The sequence below is a fragment of the Vipera berus genome (genome assembly GCF_964194415.1).
Source record: "Vipera berus genome assembly, chromosome: 3".
NCBI lineage: Eukaryota > Metazoa > Chordata > Lepidosauria > Squamata > Viperidae > Vipera > Vipera berus.
In genome coordinates this window covers 56,390,315-56,410,156 of record NC_138204.1, presented here as the reverse complement: position 1 = coordinate 56,410,156, position 19,842 = coordinate 56,390,315, and the positions used below count along the sequence as shown (strand labels likewise).

Below are 19,842 nucleotides of genomic sequence, written 5' to 3'. Positions count from 1 at the left end.
GCAATGGCAAGCCATCCTTTGAGTGAAGTTCTCATCCCCTAACCCCAGGAATTCTTTTGTATTAAGCATAGAGGAGAGCTGTTTCTATTGGTATCCAATAAAATAGGAAATCACACAGCTGCATTATATAAAATGTGATAATTGGTTTATGTAATTCAGTACTGTCTGTCATGATAGTGGCTCTTTAAAGTCCAGATGATTTTCAGCAACTAGAGTTTTCAAGACAGAGGTGCCAAGAACTGAATCTGGGGGTTCCTGAATTCAAAAGTTGCATTTAGCACATTTGGTACATCAGCCCCTGCTAAAAGATAATGAAGGAGAGCATATCTTTGTTATCAAAGTAGTGGCATTCTAAGTTGCCATCAAAGTACTCTCATCCTGGTATCCTCAGGAAATTTATTTATCAGCTTGTATTTGCTGCCTGAATTACTCTTAATGTCATCAATGCAATCAATGTGCTTTGGCCTTCTACAAGATTGAAAGAGATAAATGCCCTGGACAAAAGTCCCTGAAACACCCAACCTTACATACTTCTTGTCCCAGTTTGCAATGCAGCTTTCTCCTGCAGCTATGATATAAATGGATGAAAACACTGGCTTCAAGCACTTAGAAGACTATACTAATATACCTGCCCAGACACATTTGAGCTGCTTAAGCCCCATTGCAATATTGGAGGACTCATGGATTTATTATTTTCTCTTCCCCTGTATTGTCAGATTTCTCAGCACTTTTTTCCAGCTTCACTTGTTAATCCCATGATTCAGCCCAACTGTCTTTAATTCTAATACTACTCCCAATTTGCAGGGAGTGGAGAAATAGATTTTTAGAATCCTTGATTCTACCCTAATACCCACCCACCATCTTGGCATGATTCCTTTTGCCAGTACATTAGACTGATGAGCCAGCTTGGCTCCTTATGTTGGGCACTTAGTAAACATCTAAAGTGAATAAATTTGCTGCATTTTACAAGGAGTTTGCAGGGATGTAGCCAAATCAATCAATAAAAAACAATAAGCCAGTAAAACACTATTGCTCCCTAGGAGGTGAAAAATTGGAGGAATGTGCACGCCTGTTTGAGGTTCAAGACCATTCTCTATGACTTCATAGCTCATCTGTATGATAGACATGCTGTCAAGAATCAAGCTGCAAGAGAATGTTTTTCTAAGAAAGCAATATCCTAGCATATAAAGAGCCAGTATGTATAAGGGTTAAGATGCTGGCTTTGAAACCAGGGGACTATGAGTTCTAGGCTTTCTGTTAGGCATAAAAGCCAGATGGATGACTTTGGGCTAGTCACTCTTTTTCAGCCCAACCCACCTTACAAGATTTTGACATGGGATAAACAGGAGGTATGTTTGGTGCCTTGAGTTATATATAAAACAGTGGGTTAAACATCTAAAACAATATAGTCATTTTGGTATAATGGTTAAGGTGCTGCCTAGAAACCAAGCGATTGTTAGTTCTAGTCCCACTTTAGGCATGAATGACTTTCAGCCAATCATTCACTCTCAGCCCAACCCATCACACAGGGTTGTCGTGGGACAAATACAAGGAGGAAGGAGTATTAGGTTCGCTGCCTTGAGTTACTTATAAGGTAATAAAGGTGGAATAAAAGTCAAATAAATAAATAATAAACATCTAGAGTACCACTTGAACACCACCAGGATTGATAAAAACATCATCAATCTATTGCAAAAGAAAGATTTATTTGGAACAGTTTACATCTGTGACAAAATACCATCAAACAATATCTGCTTATTCCAGGTCTTGGGAAGGATTCAATAGGTGGATAAAAATTCCAAATCCAGTCTCAGCATCTAGCTGACTATGCAACCAACCACAATAATAATGATGATAACATTTCTAGGCGAACCAATTTTGGGGCAAAGTAAAGTAGCAGCCCTTGAAATCACACACAAATAAAATAAATAGGTAGATGGAACCAAGGAAAAGAGATCCTGAGATATTACCTTCCTTTCCCTTCCACAAGGTACTTGGGATTCTTCATTGTCAATAGAAGGTTTTCTCCCTTAGTCCATTTCAGAGCTAATTGAAATAGCTTTCGTTATATTTTAATATCTTGTCTCAGCAGGTCCTACTTCCTCCCCGCTTTATAAGAACTTGAAAGTTAAGCAGACTTGATCACGCTTGGATAAAATTCTTTCAAGGACAGGGCTGTGGATGTCATTGGGAAATTGAAAAAAAAAACCTAGAGAAAGGCAGTGGCAAATCCTTTCTCTGTTATTACCAAGAAACTTCATACATGTGTCAACGAATTATTTTTTGTAATAAATCAATTTTATTACCGTGAGCGAAAGTTCTGGGGTAAACGTTTGACAAACGAAATAATTCTGCAGTTAGACCAGATGTGATCATCTGGAACAGCTGTGCGTATAGGCTTTTGGGATGGCAATGAGTTTATGGGATCATGCCACTATAGGTTACAGCTCCTTTAAGCCAGTAGTCCCAACATATTTTGATTGGTGGTTGTAAAGTCTGCTTCCTTCACCAACAGCAAGCTAGGGAGAAAAATTGCCAGAATATTTTTATGATAATAAAGTCTGACTGCAGTTTACCAAATGGAAATAGCGCCATGGTTATGAAAATCTCATATATGAAAATAGGGCATAGATTATCTAGTCAAACAAGATTATACTTTTAACAATAACCATCATCCAGCATGTATAGGAATAAATAAAATGAATCAAATCGTAGAGGCTCATAGGAATGATCCTGTGAAAATAAAATTTTATCTTGTGCAGCACTTCAGAGTTGAAGGCAAAAAGGTACTTGGGAACACGTATTTGTGATCAGATTTGAGACTAAATTTGGATAAGCTTATAGATATTAATATCTAATCATCAAAATATCTGCCATTTACTAAAGTACTAAATAGGCATGTTGGCACAGTGGTTAGAATGTAGTATCGCAGGTTAACTCTGCCTACTGCCAGCAGTTCTATCCTCAGACTTACAACCTCCCAAGGTCGGTAAAATGAGGACCCAGATTGTTGAGGGCAATGTGCTGACTCTGTAAACCGCTTAGAGAGGGCTGTAAAGCATTATGAAATGGTATATAAGTCTAAGTGCTATTGCTATTGCCAAGTTAGGCCTTCTTTCCATTCTTCTTTACCAATATTATTGTCATCCAATTAGTTACTCAAGCAAAGAAGGAATACATCATTTTTAGTCAGCTTCAGAGAGAGAGAGAGCAGTATCAGGTTGTGCCAGCATAAAAATTAAGTTGATTAGCATTTGATGTCTTCTATATTCATAATTTGACATCTAGCTCAGTTAGTAGCTTGACAACTAAATCATCAAGAAGTGGGATTAAAAGCCAATCCTATTTGGTAGTCCTCTAGGTTAAATGGATTAAATCTTTCTCCTGAATCAGTATATTGCACGACCAGTTTATGCCTTTGAAAGATGACAAAAATATCCCCCAAATGCCATTTTCTTCCACTTCAGAATAAACAGAAGTATCAGACATTTAAGTATTTTTGCTCACAAACTTTGAAAACAGGTTTCCTAGAGTTTCAAATATTTCAAGAAATCTTGAGTCTGGACACTATGCAACCAGGAAGTTAAGAGGCAGCATTAACAGGCTAATGCACTTTTTGTAGAATGTAAATATTGGCTCTTTTTTCAAAATTGCTGAATCCAGCAGAGCTTTCCAAGTTTTCTAAAGAGAAGTAAAGAAGAGGAGCATGGTTTCTTTTCTATATTTTGAAAAAAAATCATTTAAAAATACATAGGATTACTTACCAGATCTTTCCTCCCATGCATTTTTGTCTCCTTTGGCAATAGCTGGTTTTTAGGGCTTTATTTTTTAGTTTGGTTTTTTTTTACTGTATTTTAGATAGATGTGTATGTAGGTGTATTCATGGGTAAAATGCTTTTGACATAAGATCAGACATGAAATACATAAATGGCAATGGTTCCTGAAGTTGTTAAAGGGGACAGGTTTAACTCTTGTGTTAACTCTAGGTTCCAGCTCCTTACTTTAGAAACTATGAGATATGATCTGGATAAGGAAGATCTTATCATTTAACTTCTACTACAGTGAGATAATTTTCTTATCAATTTGCAGATTGTGAAGGCAATGAATCTATTACAAAGGCAGTTGGAAAATTTCCTGACATTTGATGGACAGCTCTGCCTCAAATGAGACCAAAATCTTTGGACAAGATGGTCAGCCAAACCCTATTGGACAACTTCCATCCTGTCTGCACCAGTCCGTTTTTGGAAAGTTGGTGGAGGAGGAATTAATTAGGTATTAGAAAAGACAGGTTATTTGGGCCTTTTTCAATCAAGATTCAGACCTAGCAGAAGGAAGGGAAACAATATTGTCATTCTGATCGGTGCACTTTCATTAGGATCTGGATGGGTGTCCATGTGTGCAACACTCCTTGTTCTATTCAATCTCTCAGCAATGTTGTTGACCCTATTATCGTATTGCTGGTGGCACTTTTTTTATAGTAGATCCATTTTATTGGATAGAGTTTAGGAGAAAGAGCAATCAAGCCTTCAGATGCTCCATGTGGGATGCCACAGGGCTTAGTCCTGTACCTCATATAAATGCGACTACATCATTAATAATTATACTGGTGATGTCAATGGTATAGTGCCAATTCAGCCCAGATGTGTTGTAGAAGACTTAGTATTACAAATGGAGAAACAAACATGGACTAAACTCTTATCAGGTTAAAACGACTAAATATCCATAAAAAATGTAGCTTCTAAGAAATTTCGGTTTCAAGCTTAGCTCTAAATGAATTCCCGTTGCCTCTGAAGGAATTCTATGACTCACAGTTCCTATTCGAACAGCAGGGGGAAGGTCTTGGTGACAGTGACAGTCACCACTTGATTGGATTAAAGTATAGCAATACATTCTACATAGCCTTAGAAGCTATAACGATGCAAAATGCTGTAGCTGTAGCTATTAGAGCCTGCTGCTGCAAAAACAAACACTTATTTTATGCTTGCTGCATTACCAGGAGGTGTCCAGTGTTGGCACTGAGTGAGATCACTTATTGCTTTCTCCAAAGAATCTGCTTGTCCTCCTGTCAAATCCAGAGGAGGCCTGCCAGGGGTTCTCCTCCCCTCCCTCCCCATCTTGAGAGATAGGCAGTACACGGCAAAAGGGCCGGCCTTCTTGATAGAAGCTCCAACATAACAAAAAATGTTGCATCCAGAGTTGTGCTTGGCTTTCTTCTTCTGACTTCCAGAAAAACCTTTCAAAACCTTTCTTTTCTTCAGGACTTTGAAGCAAACCTTAGATATTTGCTCCCATCTTTGTGCATTTATAACACTGATGGGTTGTTTTATTGGTGGTATGAGTTGATGTGGGGTTTTTTTAATGATTACTGATACATACTGACCAGAGGCTGGAGATTGGGGCAATTTAGAACTTTTTAAAAATAAAATGAAATAAGTAAATAAGATGTAATATAGTGCCAAGAATCTTAGAAAACAATATTCTAAGGCTTCTTCTTAAAAATCAGTTCAGTTTGCTTTTACTGCAGTGTTTGAAACTACAGTTGATATAGTACAGATCTTTCACCAACCACAGTTCAAGCAAAACATTTAATACTATTAAGCACAATACAAGATACTTTCATCATCATTGATTTTAATAACCAATCATTTGTGGTGCTTCAGAAAACTCAGAAAATCACACTGTTCATTTCTTGTGTACCTTCATCTGGAGGTGTGTGTAGAAGGGGCACTATACACAGCCCCCAAAGCCAAGAGCTCAGCCAGTGCCACCCATTATTCAAGGGGAATAAAAATCAGCCATCAAAGCCAGGATAATAACTGGGGCACAGCAGCAGGGAGCACACGAGAAGGGCATCTACATGGGACAAGAACAATTTTCTTTCATAGAACACTGTATTATAATTGGCAGTGACTGCCACAGAGAGTGCAAAAGGCTAGAACACCTAAGGGTCTTTCCAGCAAGGCATCCAGCCCCTTCCTTCTGGAAAAACAGAGCAGGAAAAAGGCAGGAGGAGGAGAAGGACAAATTCTCACAAACACACATCAATTTATCAAGTTTGTCCATGGCCCAGTAGGTGAAGATCACAGGAAGAACTTTATACATCAAGCTCCTAGGCCATCAGGAGACATTAAATAAATATATACAGGATCTGCAGTTGGCAAAGAGTTTAGTCACCCATATTCACTTTAGATGTCTGCAAAACACAAGAAAGGCAAAAGATCAGGAAAATTGTATACTTGATGAATGACACATGGCTAAGTCAGTTTTGTGTAATGGTTAAAGGTGTTGGACTAAGAGCAAGGAAGTCTGAGTACCAGTCCTCCCATAAGCTTGACGCCAGCTGGTAATTTTGAACCAGCCGCACGCTCTCAGTCTGAGAATGAAGGTATCAGTAAATTATTTCTGAAAATATTACCAAGAAAGTTTATGTGGTCTCCAGAAACCAGAGTTGACTCAAAGGACCATAAATAGTAACATCCTCTCTAACCCTATTCCTAATAACACCACTTTTTTTTGGGAGTAGTACCATAAAATTATATATGAATAGAAAGATAATTTAATCAAGAATGTAAGGCAACATAGTTTGTTCAATTATCTGTACTGTATTCTCTGAAAAGTTATAGCCAAATAACCAGAACAAGGAAGCACAACTTGCCTAAGTTGATATCAGGCAGCTTTCCTTCATCTGATTGTAGCCAATGAGCATGAGTGTTTAGAGAGCCAATCAGGTGTCATCTTGTTTTGGCAATGAGCCAATCAGATCACAGTAGGATTCAGTTATTGAATAGTTATGCATAGAAGCTGAGAGGAGGACATTTGTCAGTGTGTTATGTGATCGCTATCAAGTTGGTTGGGTTTTTTTGTGTTCTTTCATTTAGTGAGCTTGTAAAACGTAATAAAATTAAAGTAATGGTGCAAAGAGTTGACTGGTTGCCCAGAAAGCGATGTAAAATAGTATTATTAAGTGAACAAGGCTACAGTTATAAAGAAATTAGAAGAAAAATTGGTGGAAACTTAACCAAAGGTGATGTTTCTACTGTACACTTTTCCCAAAAGGTTTCCACAATTTTGGCCACTACGTTTCTCTATTTCTCAGTGCCAGCCATGACAGTTATGACTGAGTCTTCGGAGAAGGGCGGGATATAAATGGAATTAAAATAAAAAATAAATAAATATTTCCTCATATATCATCAAGTAACAGATTTCTTTATGTGCAGTAATGTGGGCTTTTAAAAAACAAATATTAACAAATCTATCTGTTTGCGATAATGAGAAAACACAGCAGTCTTGGATGAGAGTAAGGAGCACTAGAAAAAGAGCACAGGAGAATGAAATGAAAAATTTAGATCAGTGCTCTGATGTAAATGGAAGACTCCCCATGAAGAAAATGGGTTGAAGCCATACAATACTAGGAAAACAGACTGAAAAGTTAATTTCTTGTCTCTTTCCAACTTTTGGAAGTTGGGCTGGCTGTGGGTGCCCCTAAATTCGGAGAAACATTGGGAACTGCTCCTTACCGTATTAATATAACTGCTTGGTATTAGGAAAACAGGGATTGTAAATTTATTAGGGCTTTGTTGAAAAATTACTTTCTGCTTCTATACAAGAGTTGGAAACTGGGAAAATTATAATGAGCAGACTATCTCATGTGGAGAAAAATAAGAGTGGCTTACCTGCAGGATTGCTACAATGACTCCAAAGAGTCCGATGGCACTGCCAAAGATTTCCACAATTAGGATCTTGACAAAGAGGCTGGCATTCTGGGCATCTGCTAGTGCAGCACCACTTCCCACAATGCCCACACATACACCACAGCAGAGATTGCAAAGTCCTACAGTCAAACCTGCCCCAAACAAGGAGAAACCTACATAGAGAAAACCATATTAGGAATGGGCAGTATCCAATGGCATTTTCAAATTGTCAAGCTTACAGGATTTTTCCTTAAGAACGATGGAATAAAAACATGATTTGATGGTTACGTTCATATCTGAAAATCTAGCCTCCGAGGTTTGCCATAAGAACATCACTGCTATTATGGTGGTTTCGCACCATACCAATACAGCGTGCATATTATTCTGAGCTCTTCAGTGATAAGCCAACGATAAGCACCCACTCCAAGAAGACAGTCAGCACATTAGAAATTGCTAGTGCAGAATGGAACAACAAGAAAGTCAGAACAGGGGAAAGTCAACTCGTAGAATCTGTATGCTCCTTGCTGGTTACATCCATATTGTTTGATAGCTTAGCAGGATAAAACCTCTGCAATGTTTGTGTAAAGACATAAATCCAACCAAGAAAGGGCTGGAATTTAGTGATAAACGTCATGCTTTTTGGTGGGGTTTTCCAGATTCAATCCCTTATAAGGCTGGGAAAGATTTGAAATCCTGAACACTAGCATAGACCAGAATAAGAACATGTGATGGTCTTGTAAGCTCATTTTATTAGACCTCCCACAAGTAAAAAGAAAAACTAATAAAGATATGGGTTGTTACAGTTATAGTTAATGTATAGGGCACCATACTTCCTATACTTACTGTATCTAGATAATAGCATGACCTGAAGATGGCATTTCTTAAGCAATTAGGAATCCACGATGTTCCTACAAAGGTAAGAGCAGTCTTTTCTAACCTCTCCCCCCCCCCCGCACCACCACAAATATAGCTTACCTGCATGATAGTTCCGGGAACCTATTTGCTCAGGGGTTCTACCATTAAATGGCTGCAAGGGGGGAAAAAAAAGCATGCTATGAAACAAAAACATTTTTCCAAACAGATTGGAATAATATCTCCCACCAGAAGGATAAGATATAGCAATTATAACCAACCCCCTGAGATAAAAACAAGGTGCCCCTGCTCCCACCCCCAGTGGGGTAGGTCCTGAAAAAGCAGGATCAGATCTATGGTTGCTATGGTGGCCATGAATTCCCATACTGCTTCCAAATTTTCACCTAGGAAAGGCAGGTTAAAGTCTTGCAGCATCATTAACCTGGTAACGCCAATCCAAACATAACATCAAGCATCGCAGGCAGGGAAGCTGCTACATAGCAGGAAGGCTGATACAGTAGCGGCAAACCCAACCGATGCCCAAGGCCCAACATCACAAATAGGGTACTAACCCCTGGCGTTAGGATTTACCAAAACTAATTCCTTTAAAAAATGGGGCAACTGCAGACCATTTAGGATAGCTTATCTCTTAGTCAGGGGTGTCAAACTCAATTTCATTGAGGGCCGCTTCAGCATTGCGGTTGCCCTCAGGGGGCCGGGTGGGTATGGCCAGGGTGGGCGTGGCCTACTGGGTGGGCATGGCTAAAGTGCATATGGCCTACTGGGTGGGCGTGGCCAGCTCTACCTCGTTCGCATCAAGGGTGCCTATGGGGGCCTGGGCAGGAGTGGGACAGATCTGGGGGTCTCTGGCAGAAGGAGGGTCTCTGGGCCAGGGCCAAGGCAGTGGGGGCCATTCCTTCCCTGTTTCCAGGATGGATTCGCGGGCCACATGAAACCACTTCGCGGGCCGCATCCGGCCCCCGGGCCTTGTGTTTGACATGTCTGCTCTTAGTAGTTGATAACTTTTGGACCAGCGTTGATATCTTTTGATAAGTTAAGCTAGTTTTGACAGTTGATAACTTTTGGACAAACATTTACTCGGGACTGTCCATGAACATTTATTTGGGACAAATGAAAGAGAATCTGCTCATAAAAATAATATTTTTGCAACATTATTTTTATTAGCAGACCCCCTTTCCTTTGCAATGGAGATTACTAATTTTTCTCCTGGCAATACTGTCCAGTGTTTCAAAAGCATCTGGCCAAGCTTTTATACTCACTCGTGATTAAAGAGGTTACCTTAAAAGCTTGAGTCATGCTTACCATTTGCTATCTGTTATCTGCAATCATCCACTATTTAGCACAACACCCCAGAAACCTATTCATTGACTTGATCAGTATTTTGGTTTGGAATACTATAATCTACTTTGCTTTCTTCCCAGGAAACAAATGGATGAGGTTCACATCAAATCAGAAATATCTGAAAATGGTACAGTCATCTTTAGCAGAGAAATATATCCGTCTTGTATGAAACAGTTAATACCTCTGCCATGTTGGTAATCACAATAGCCATGATGATTCCATAGATGGCCACAGCTTCACAAAAGATTATACTGCAAGGAGAAAGAACAGTTTAGCAGTTGAAGTGGGGCAAGAAAAAATGGCTATCTTCCCCAGATTATATCATTAGTTGACCCCCTACTTTTCTTTTTTTAAAAAGGGGCTTTTGTGCCCCAATGCTAAGGTTCTATCCTAGATGCCATGGTGACAATAGGATATACTGTACTGCTGGATTTTGTACCACAAAAAAGCTTATTACCAGCTTCAATCTGTATATGCTTACACCATGGTTTGGGGGTAGAGTTTGGGGAGGGGGTGTCACTGAAGCAAACATTTTTCCCTTTAAAGAGCTTTGTTCCATTACGTGGCCTGATGATTTAATTCCACTGCTATCTGAAGAGTAACACTGTCCAGTGATTTGATGTTCTGGTGAGCTTTGTAGTTTGCAGTATGTCTGTAATACAAAGGGTTAAAAGAGCTTTTCTCACCTGACCAAATTTTTGGTTTTGATCCTAGGTGCTTTGACACCACCTCCAATGATGCTGGATCCAGTTATGTAAATCCCCCTAAAAACAGAATAGTTAGATGGGACAGCCTTCACCATGTTGCACAGATAATTTGGAATCAGCACCACCAGATGGCAAATAGTTTGTTCAGATTATTTTATTTATTTTATTTATTTTAATTCCATTTATATCCTGCCCTTCTCCGAAGACTCAGGGCGGCTTACAAGCTTAGCAGTAGCCTTCATTCTATGTATATGCCTGCTTATTAGGGCTTTCACACACACACACACCAAGCGGCATTGTTACAAAGTCAGCTTAATTGCCCCCAACAATCTGGGTCCTCATTTTACCTACCTCGGAAGGATGGAAGGCTGAGTCAACCTTGAGCCTGGTGGGACTCGAACCTGCACTAATTGCAGGCAGCTGGTGTTACTTAAGGAGGCATTAGCCCACTGCTCCACCAAGGCTCTTATAATTATGCCTGTAGTGAATTATTTATTCATAAAACTCTTTATGCCCATCTGTATTTGCCTTGCCATTATGGAAGACAAAGCATCTTACACGGGTCCTCAGTTGTTTCCCAGCAAAAATTAACTGGGTTTGAAGCTACTTAGTTTCATGTACCATTTTAATATCAGTAAGTGAACTCAAAAGCAGAGATCAGCTGTACTTGCCAACTAGTGACCAGAAGAGAGATATGGAGAAAAAAGATACTCACCATGCGGCTCCCACCACTGACAATGAAATGGATAACCCAATACCCAGGTTAGACCACATATATGGAGAAGTCTCAGTCAGGAACCTATATATAAAAGAATATCTTAAAATACTCTGTGCCCCACCCGTCACAGTATATGAAATCACTGTTCTCACAAAAGAGGAAATGGAGGAGTCCTAGTTAAAAACCCTGAGAAAAGACTACAGTTATGGCTTGGCTATAACAATTAGTCTACTGTCCCATTTTAATCCACATAAAATACATATTTTCACTCATGCAAATGGGCAGTGGGCTGATACCATATTAAGAAAAAAATATTTCTGAATGAGACAGAAAAAACTGTAAGACAGCTGTGCTGAGGTGACGCTAAGCTGGCATAGTCAGTAATAGATAAAAGCTCACGAAATACAGCAAGCAATAAAACTGGTTGATCCATCACCTAACAGGACACCTGCAAATCAGCTTCAGAATTATATTCTGTTTCCCACTTTTGCTAATTCTGGAACTGACCGGCAGAACTATATTCTAAGGCAGGGGTAGGCAACCTTGGCTCTTTTATGACTTGTGGACTTCAACTCCCAGAATTCCTGAGCCAGTCATGCTGGCTCAGGAATTCTGGGAGTTGAAGTCCACGAGTCATAAAAGGGCCAAAGTTGCCTACCCCTGTTCTAAGGGTTCTTCTGAATTCCTAATTCTATCCATCCTGGATGGTTGAGCATGCAACGAAGATTCAGTCAATAAATGTTAGAGTAATAAAAGCTTCAGAGTACAAATTGTCAGAAGCTGTAAATAAATTGAAATATATTCACTTCTTTTATCATAATACATCTGTAGCTATTTGTTTTGGTCAAATGTTTTTAGTGGAATCAAGAAAATCATATAGTGATCTTTGGCAATTCACTCTGTAGCTAGTTTATTTCTGCATTTCAAAACATAAATTTAGGCAGAATAGAATAGAGTAGAGCAGAGCAGAATAGCTTTATTGACACGTGTGATTAGATATACAAGGAATTTGTCTCTGTTGCATAAGCTCTCAATGTACATGCAAAACAACAAATAATAATCATAATAACAAAAGATAATAATCATAATAATGATACCAATAGAGAAAGTAGTGGGAACAGATGAGAAGGATAAAATTGATACAGCCATACTATATGGGTAATATACTTAGACCTAAGACAGAAATGTGGAAATTAAGCATTCAGCAGAGTGACGGTACGAGGAAAAAACCTTTCTCTGTATCTAGTTGTTTTGGCATGCAATGATCTTTAGTGGTGTCCCAAGAGGAGGAATTGAAACAGTATGTCCAGGATGCAGTTTAAGTAATTAATTCAATTCCTATTAGCTGCCAGTTTTGCTATTGTAAAAAAAATTAGTAAACGAATGTATCTTTCTCTGAATCAGTATGGCATTATGTAGAAATGAGATAAACTGCATTGACTGAAGTTAACTGCAAAGATCTCTGTAGAACCTTATAATCAAAGGTCATTTTATTCTACTCTAACCTGCATTTCTTAGTTGTAATATTTTTTTGTGATAGTTTACTTCAAGTAAATTTTGAAGAGGAAATACTAAATGTGGATTATAAAAAATTCTCAGCTTTACCTGTGCATTCATGTACATAGTCTTCCAATTCCCTTTTTTCTTTAATTTCCCCCCTTTTCCTGATTATATTAATAATTATATTAATAATTATTTAAGTTTATACCCTAAATTTCATTATTATTAAAAACATTACCAAAGAGGGATGCAAATCTTATTATTTTGTATGTTCTGATCTTTGATGAATTTAGTAAAACTGTTTCAGGGCAAGAAGTAAAAGTTTATCCATACAAATAGGGGACCAACACTGAATGGCTTGTAACCTTACCAAGCCAAGCATAAGGACAAGCTATTCATAAATAATAATAAAAAAGGAACAGATGCCAATTGATGAGTGTTGCTATTAGCAGAACTGATTAGTAAAAGTGAACAGTGCCATTAATATTGCTGTCAAGAACTGCAGTGTGGATGCAAACAGGCCAAGCTTTGCTTACTCATCCTTGGGATGCAGCCTTGCCAGGTCTTCAGGAATCCATAATCCAAGACCATGTGAGATACATTGGCCAATTACTCTTAATCTTCACAGCACTTTTCCTGAGCCATCATGGAGAATATTCATAAGCCACTTTCCCCCTACTACTTCAATCCCAGTTTGGGAAGAAAGGGACATCTTACCATGCTACATCGAAGCGAAAGCCCAGGTCAAATATTGTGTAGCAGATTCCTGAAAAACAAAAGCAAAGTTGAATGTTTCTGAAGTTAGTCCCTACCTCTCAATGCCTGAAACTGTGATGGTACCAGTATTGACACATCACTCTCAGATCAGGCAAATAATATCAATTCTTGTATAACACCTTCATCCAATTTACACCATATATCTCCATAATGCCAACTTACTTTTCACGATAAAACTTTCTATGTATAAATGGGTGGATAAGCATAGACCAATTATTGCAGACCAAATATACCAAGTATCATACACTATAGCTAAGGGGGGAGGGGGGAAATTCATACATGTAACCTCAGAGTGGAATTTTCAGAAAAATGAGCAGTTTGCAAAATTACTTAATGACACACTTATGGGAAATATGTATCAGCATATATTAACAAAATATGACAACATAGTCACAGGATATAAGTATTCCATCTCATTTGTAAGTAGTCTCAAGCAGACTTTTTCCACAAAGAATGTAAGAATTTGAGAAGAAAGAAAGAAAGAAAGAAAGAAAGAAAGAAAGAAAGAAAGAAAGAAAGAAAGAAAGAAAGAAGAAAGAAAGAAAAGTTAAAGGGGGAGAGGAGGCTCAACTCAGACCCACTGTAATATCAAGGAGAAATAAGCTCTTGAACCAGGAAAGCAAGCTTGTATTGGTTTCCACAATTAATTACTTAAGAAAGCAATAGATGGTAGTTTGATTTAAAGAAACAAAAAGGAAATAGAGAGAGCATTACAAAACATGTATGTATTAATTCAAGTTTAATCTTTCTACTCAGAGACTCAGCTGGGTGGCTATAGTTATCAAGTCAATTCACAAGGGTTTGCATAGTTCTCATTCCCGGATATTTAAACCACAACCTAACCACCAAGAACATGAAAAACTAGAAGTATCCCTTTAAATGTTAAAAAGAGAGTGAGGAAATAAGTCATGAAACTGGAAATAGCAATCAGAAACATTGAGTCTCTGTGCAAGATAAGGTCACAGTTATATTACTATAAACAAAACTTCCTTTAAAGATGGTACAGCTTTTGCCAAGTGACAATCTGAGCTTCAAGTCATGCAAACTCCATACCCTTTAACCATCTAAATTTAAAATATACCTTAATAAGTATTTATTTGTCAGGAAAACAAAGGTGAACATTTTTCTTCTTCCAGGTAGCTTGCAATCTATAAGTATAAATGAGAGGCTACTAGGTATAGGCATAGCTTTTGCACCTGATGCTTAACTAATATAAATAGAGGCTCTTTTGTAGTTACTAAAAAGACAGATTTTGTGCAGAAATATGGAACGGTGCTTCCCTCCTTCCAATTATGTTAACACATCAGTGAATTCACAAGATGTAGTCTGGAACTACTGTAGAAGAAGCTGTTCCTACCTGTTTATGTTGTCAGCAGTTTAGGAAATGGCCAGTCCTATCACATATTATGCTAAAGGCTTCTCTTTCAATTATCAGATTTAAATTATTAAACATCATTAGCAATCAGGTACCTATACACCTGAATTACCATGAAAGGTCCTGGAACTTTCAAACTAAAAACTGCTAGTGGGTTTGGACAAAGGAGCCTTGAATTAAATTTCTCTTTAACCCAAAAACTGACAATATCTAGTTTTTGAAACAAGTAATTTTTTCAGTCTAATCTTCCTGATCAGATGTATTTACAGCATAACATCTAATCTGCATTATGCATTATTTTCCAAATTTGCAGCAGTCTACACCAGTTAAATCAACAATGGAAGCACCAATATTTCTTTTAAGTTCTTTTGTAAGATTTTTGCATTCTCTCTATCACTAAACTAGCAAGACAGTAGTGACAGATTTTATTTTCCTGGGCTCAAAGATCACCGCAGACGGGGACTGCAGCCAAGAAATTAAAAGACGTTTGCTCCTGGGGAGGAAAGCCATGGCAAATCTAGACAGCACACTAAAAAGCAGAGACATCACCCTGCCAACAAAAGTGCGTATAGTTAAGGCTATGGTCTTCCCAGTTGCAATGTATGGCTGTGAAAGTTGGACCATAAGAAAGGCTGAGCGCCAAAGAATTGAGGCCTTTGAACTAAGGTGCTGGAGAAGACTCCTCCGAGTCCCTTGGACTGCAAGGCGATCAAACCGGTCAGTCCTACAGATCAACCCTGACTGCTCTTTAGAAGGCCAGATCCTGACGTTGAAACTCAAATACTTTGGCCACCTAATGAGAAGGAAGGATTCACTGGAGAAGAGCCTAATGCTGGGAAAGATTGAGGGCAATAGAAGAAGGGGACGACAGAGAATGAGGTGGCTGGATGGAGTCACTGAAGCAGTAGGCGTGAGCTTAAATGGTCTCCAGAAGATGGTAGAGTACAGGAAGGCCTGGAGGAACGTTGTCCATGGGGTCGCGATGGGTCGGACACGACTTCACAACTAACAACAGCAAGACAGAATTCTACTCCAAAGCCCAATCTTCACATATTTAATACACACTCATGGTTCTTTTTTTTTTGCTTAACACAATTATTTGGCCATATTTTGTCTAAAATGTAAATAATCTCTGAGCAGTTATATGAGCCTTTCTAACTCCCAGAGAAGCTTAATAAAATAAGATAAAGACTATCTAAATTGACTTTCTCACATAAAGAACAGAATTTAATTGGCCACTTTATGACTATCATTATCAAACATCCAGTTTAGGATTCCACTCAGGGGCATGGATTTTCTAAAACAATTTCAGAATTATGATTAATTCAAGATTCACTGGAAAGAAGACAGGAAGCCACTATAAGATACAAGTTTAACTGAAAAAAGGAAGAAGCTAACTTCCCCTTTGTTATGAAGTGTTAATCATACTAAAAATTATTATTCCTAAACCACCCAAATCATCCAGATGAGAAAGCAGAAATAAGAATTTCCCTTGCCCGCTAAGAAGCCATAGAAAGGCATGCAGGAGAGGAAATCTTGGCTGCAAACATCTACAAGAAGGACAGAAATAGAGCAAGGTTAAGCAGAGTAGGATATTAAGTGTGGGGGATGTTCCCAGCAAAAACCAGTAAGAAATTCCGATTTCCCAAATAAGTTGTGCCCACTTGCTAAAATGACCTTAAAGGAATACAGAGTTGAGTTAGAAGGTCAGACTTGAGTTTGTTGTTTATCATTCCTGACTGAACAAGTCTGAACCACATCAGCCACACTAATGCAGTTGAAGTTCCCAGGTTCACTGCAGGCTCATCATTCTTACTAGGTGAGTTGCTTGAAAGACTGTTGACAAAACAAACTAAATAAAGTTTACTATGTACACTTTGCATAGGATTATGGTGGTGATACAAATAGAGGCGTCTGATCATCTAGCAGTGCTATTAATATATCCTAAGAAATCAGAGGTACATAGCAGAACATATATACCATTCAGTTACACAGTAGCTTTCCAATAATGTATTCGATAATCACCTACAGAAGTGATCCTCTGGCAAGGGCAAAATACTTATGGTTCTTCATTCTGAATCTGGCACAACTCAAGAGGAGGGCTTCCCCCCCCCCCCAAAAAAAAGGTTATGGTTTAAAAAGCAGGACTTATTCAATTATACCAGCATTCTCCACCTATATTTTGTCTATTTGATAATTAGAGCATATAATGATTCCAGTAGCATTTGTATATGCCTTCCTATTGCCTCTATTTTATTTACCTTTTGAATTATTTCAGATACCCAATGTTCTAGTAAATAACTTTTAACACAAACTTGTTAAGAATGTTTGTTAATACAAATCTATGAATACTAAAGCATTGGTGGCAAGCAGCAATCTCTCCAGACTAATAAAAAGCTATCTTTAAGTATTCACCATTGTATTTCCTAATCATTTGCATTGCTAATACCACATAATAGTTCTGTCCAGCATAACACATGTAGACTCACAGTAACTGTTGTTGAGACCTTTCAATTTTACGAATTTTAGTTCTCATGTTGCTTATTTATAACATGTACACTTCAATGAACTAGTTTTTAAATACTAATGTATTTTTGTGAATCAGATTTTGAGCATATGAGAAGTTAAGGCTGAGAGGATGAATGGGCTTCTGCTAGCTGACTGCTGCAGCATACAGAGAGATAGGGATGACATAAACAGGATCTGGCAGATGGAGATATGGTGCTGAGATGGTGAGCAGGCTCTAATCATGAAGATAGGGAGCTGAGATCAACCACCAGGTAGATTTCAATGTTCAATCAGAGGAGTGGACCTTACTGAGAAATTTGTGTAGAGCTCATTTTGATGACAATGATCAAAAATCAAAGTTTGGCAATAAATTCAAAGCAAACAGCACATATGCCAGAAAACTACTTGCAAAGTGACTAACTGAACATTATATTTCATTAAATAGAAACATTTCTGAAAAATTTCTTAGGGTTCAGCAGTGCAGCAGCTACCCAGTGCATGTGGACTTCCACACAACTGAGACTGTGGGTTATCTAAAAGAGATACATATGAGTACAATATTTTTTAAAAATTGCTTTGGACAACTGCCACTTTTGGGTTGTTTTACTTGTGCTAATTCTACTGGTTCCAATCTACCATTAAATCTAGCAGGTCTAGTAGATCAGAAAATAATCTATATCAGTTACATGACATTACAACTCTTGCTCTGTAAGCAAAATGTTTAGTTGATATTGTCCTTTATAATGTTTTTAATGTGAATTCTCCAGAGTCACATTTGTGAGATGGGCAGTAAATTAATAATTTAAATAAAATTAAATAAAATATGACAGCATGATTTTTTCTCATTATAGATATAAAGAAACAATTTGATTATAGTCAAAAAAAGAAAAAAAATCTTGTATCAGCTAAAATGTAATGTGGCATGTAAGATCTATCCTTAAAAGTAGAGTACAGAAAAGCTCAGAGAGTTGCTACGTGGAAGGTATAAATAGAAATGTTATTTAATTAGAAATAATATCTAATTAGAATATGATGATTTATAGCCTGAATATTATATAGGATAAATACATGGATATATGGATATATTTTTATCTTAAATATAAGCTGCAAACCTCCCTGAACATGTATCTTTGTGCCTTATCTCGACCGAAAGATTAAAATCAACCATCTTTGTTTATATGTAAACAATACTTATACTGCTAGTGAACATTCCATATTAATTTTATACCAAAGGTAACTAGGATGAAGCAGTTAAATGCTTTCCCATTAATCATCTTATCCATGGTTATTCTGCTCTAGAAATATTTTGCCCTAACATAAAATTGATCAAGCAGCAACAAGAACTGAACTTTTATTTCAGAAGTTTCTTAACGCTTTTCTTTCCTTCTGCTACACTCTTTGGCACCCAGAGGGATTCATTCAGAATCACGTCAAAGTCAAGACCTCAAAGCCACTAAGAAAACTGTTTCTCCTTAACTAGAAACGAACCGGGATTATATTAGACCCGGAAAATATCTTTTAAGTGTCTATTTTTGCGATCTCAACCCAGCAGTTTCTAAAATGTAGATAGAGGAGAAGGGCACGAGATGGAAAGGCAAAAAAAGCAAGCGCACGTATGTCTTCCTAATAAAACATTACCTGTCGACAAAAGATAAGTGTTAAAGAGAACCAAATCGTTTTTGGGGTCTGTACACGGGTTTCCAGATTCCTTTCAGCCAGAGGATGCTATATTCGCCTATGACAGGGGTCTTCAAACTTGGCCCTTTTATGACTTGTGGACTTCAACTCCCAGAATTCCTCAGCCAGCAAAGCTGGCTGAGGAATTCTGGGAGTTGAAGTCCACAAGTCATAAAAGGGCCAAGTTTGAAGACCCCTGGCCTATGATATCCACCCACCTAAACCCCGCGCTGCAGAACCGTAGCTTTTCCTCCCTCGGGCATTTTGAGAGGCGATTGGAATGCCAAGTGAGCCTCTCCACCGGGCTACTCCGACGCCCGCTCTCTAGTTGCCACCGATCCCGGATCGGAGATCTCCCACTTAACTCGCACACGCGCCGACATAAAGAGGAAGGAAGAATCTGGCGAGGAGAGCGGGCGCCCCCACCCACCCAGCAACCTTGAGAGTTTCTCGCTCCAATTACTAACCGATGCCGGTGATGGCGGCGGCCGCGCTCAGCCCCAGTCCCGAATACAGCAACCCGAGTCCGGACATGGCGGAGAAAAAGCCCTGAACACGGACTGTAGCCGACCAGGAATCAGCCGACCCTGCGACCGACTGACTAACTGACCGACGGACTCCACGACACGTGACCGGATTCAAGGAGCTACGTGAATCTCTGGGGATCGTGCGATT

The 19,842-nt window shown here is 38.5% G+C and overlaps 1 protein-coding gene across 3 annotated transcripts; it reads right to left on the bottom strand.

Annotated features, from left to right (window-relative positions):
- Positions 1 to 1,180: 1,180 nt before the first annotated feature.
- ATP6V0B (ATPase H+ transporting V0 subunit b) lies at positions 1,181 to 19,792 on the bottom strand. Of its 3 annotated transcripts, XR_014025896.1 has the most exons (10): positions 19,635 to 19,792; positions 13,548 to 13,596; positions 11,328 to 11,411; positions 10,592 to 10,669; positions 10,087 to 10,156; positions 8,667 to 8,718; positions 7,674 to 7,864; positions 5,698 to 6,193; positions 3,508 to 3,681; positions 1,181 to 2,519 (listed from the first exon to the last, which is right to left on the bottom strand). XR_014025896.1 is itself a non-coding variant. In XM_081323414.1 (8 exons), exons 1-8 carry the CDS (start codon positions 19,699 to 19,701, stop codon positions 6,167 to 6,169), a joined length of 618 nt encoding a protein of 205 aa, XP_081179540.1. In that variant the 5' UTR covers positions 19,702 to 19,792; the 3' UTR covers positions 5,572 to 6,166. The 3 variants fall into 3 exon arrangements, 1 of the variants encoding a protein (XP_081179540.1); XR_014025897.1 differs by lacking the exon at positions 3,508 to 3,681 and having other exon boundaries at positions 1,186 to 2,519; XM_081323414.1 differs by lacking the exons at positions 1,181 to 2,519; positions 3,508 to 3,681 and having other exon boundaries at positions 5,572 to 6,193.
- Between the last annotated feature and the right edge of the window lie 50 nt (positions 19,793 to 19,842).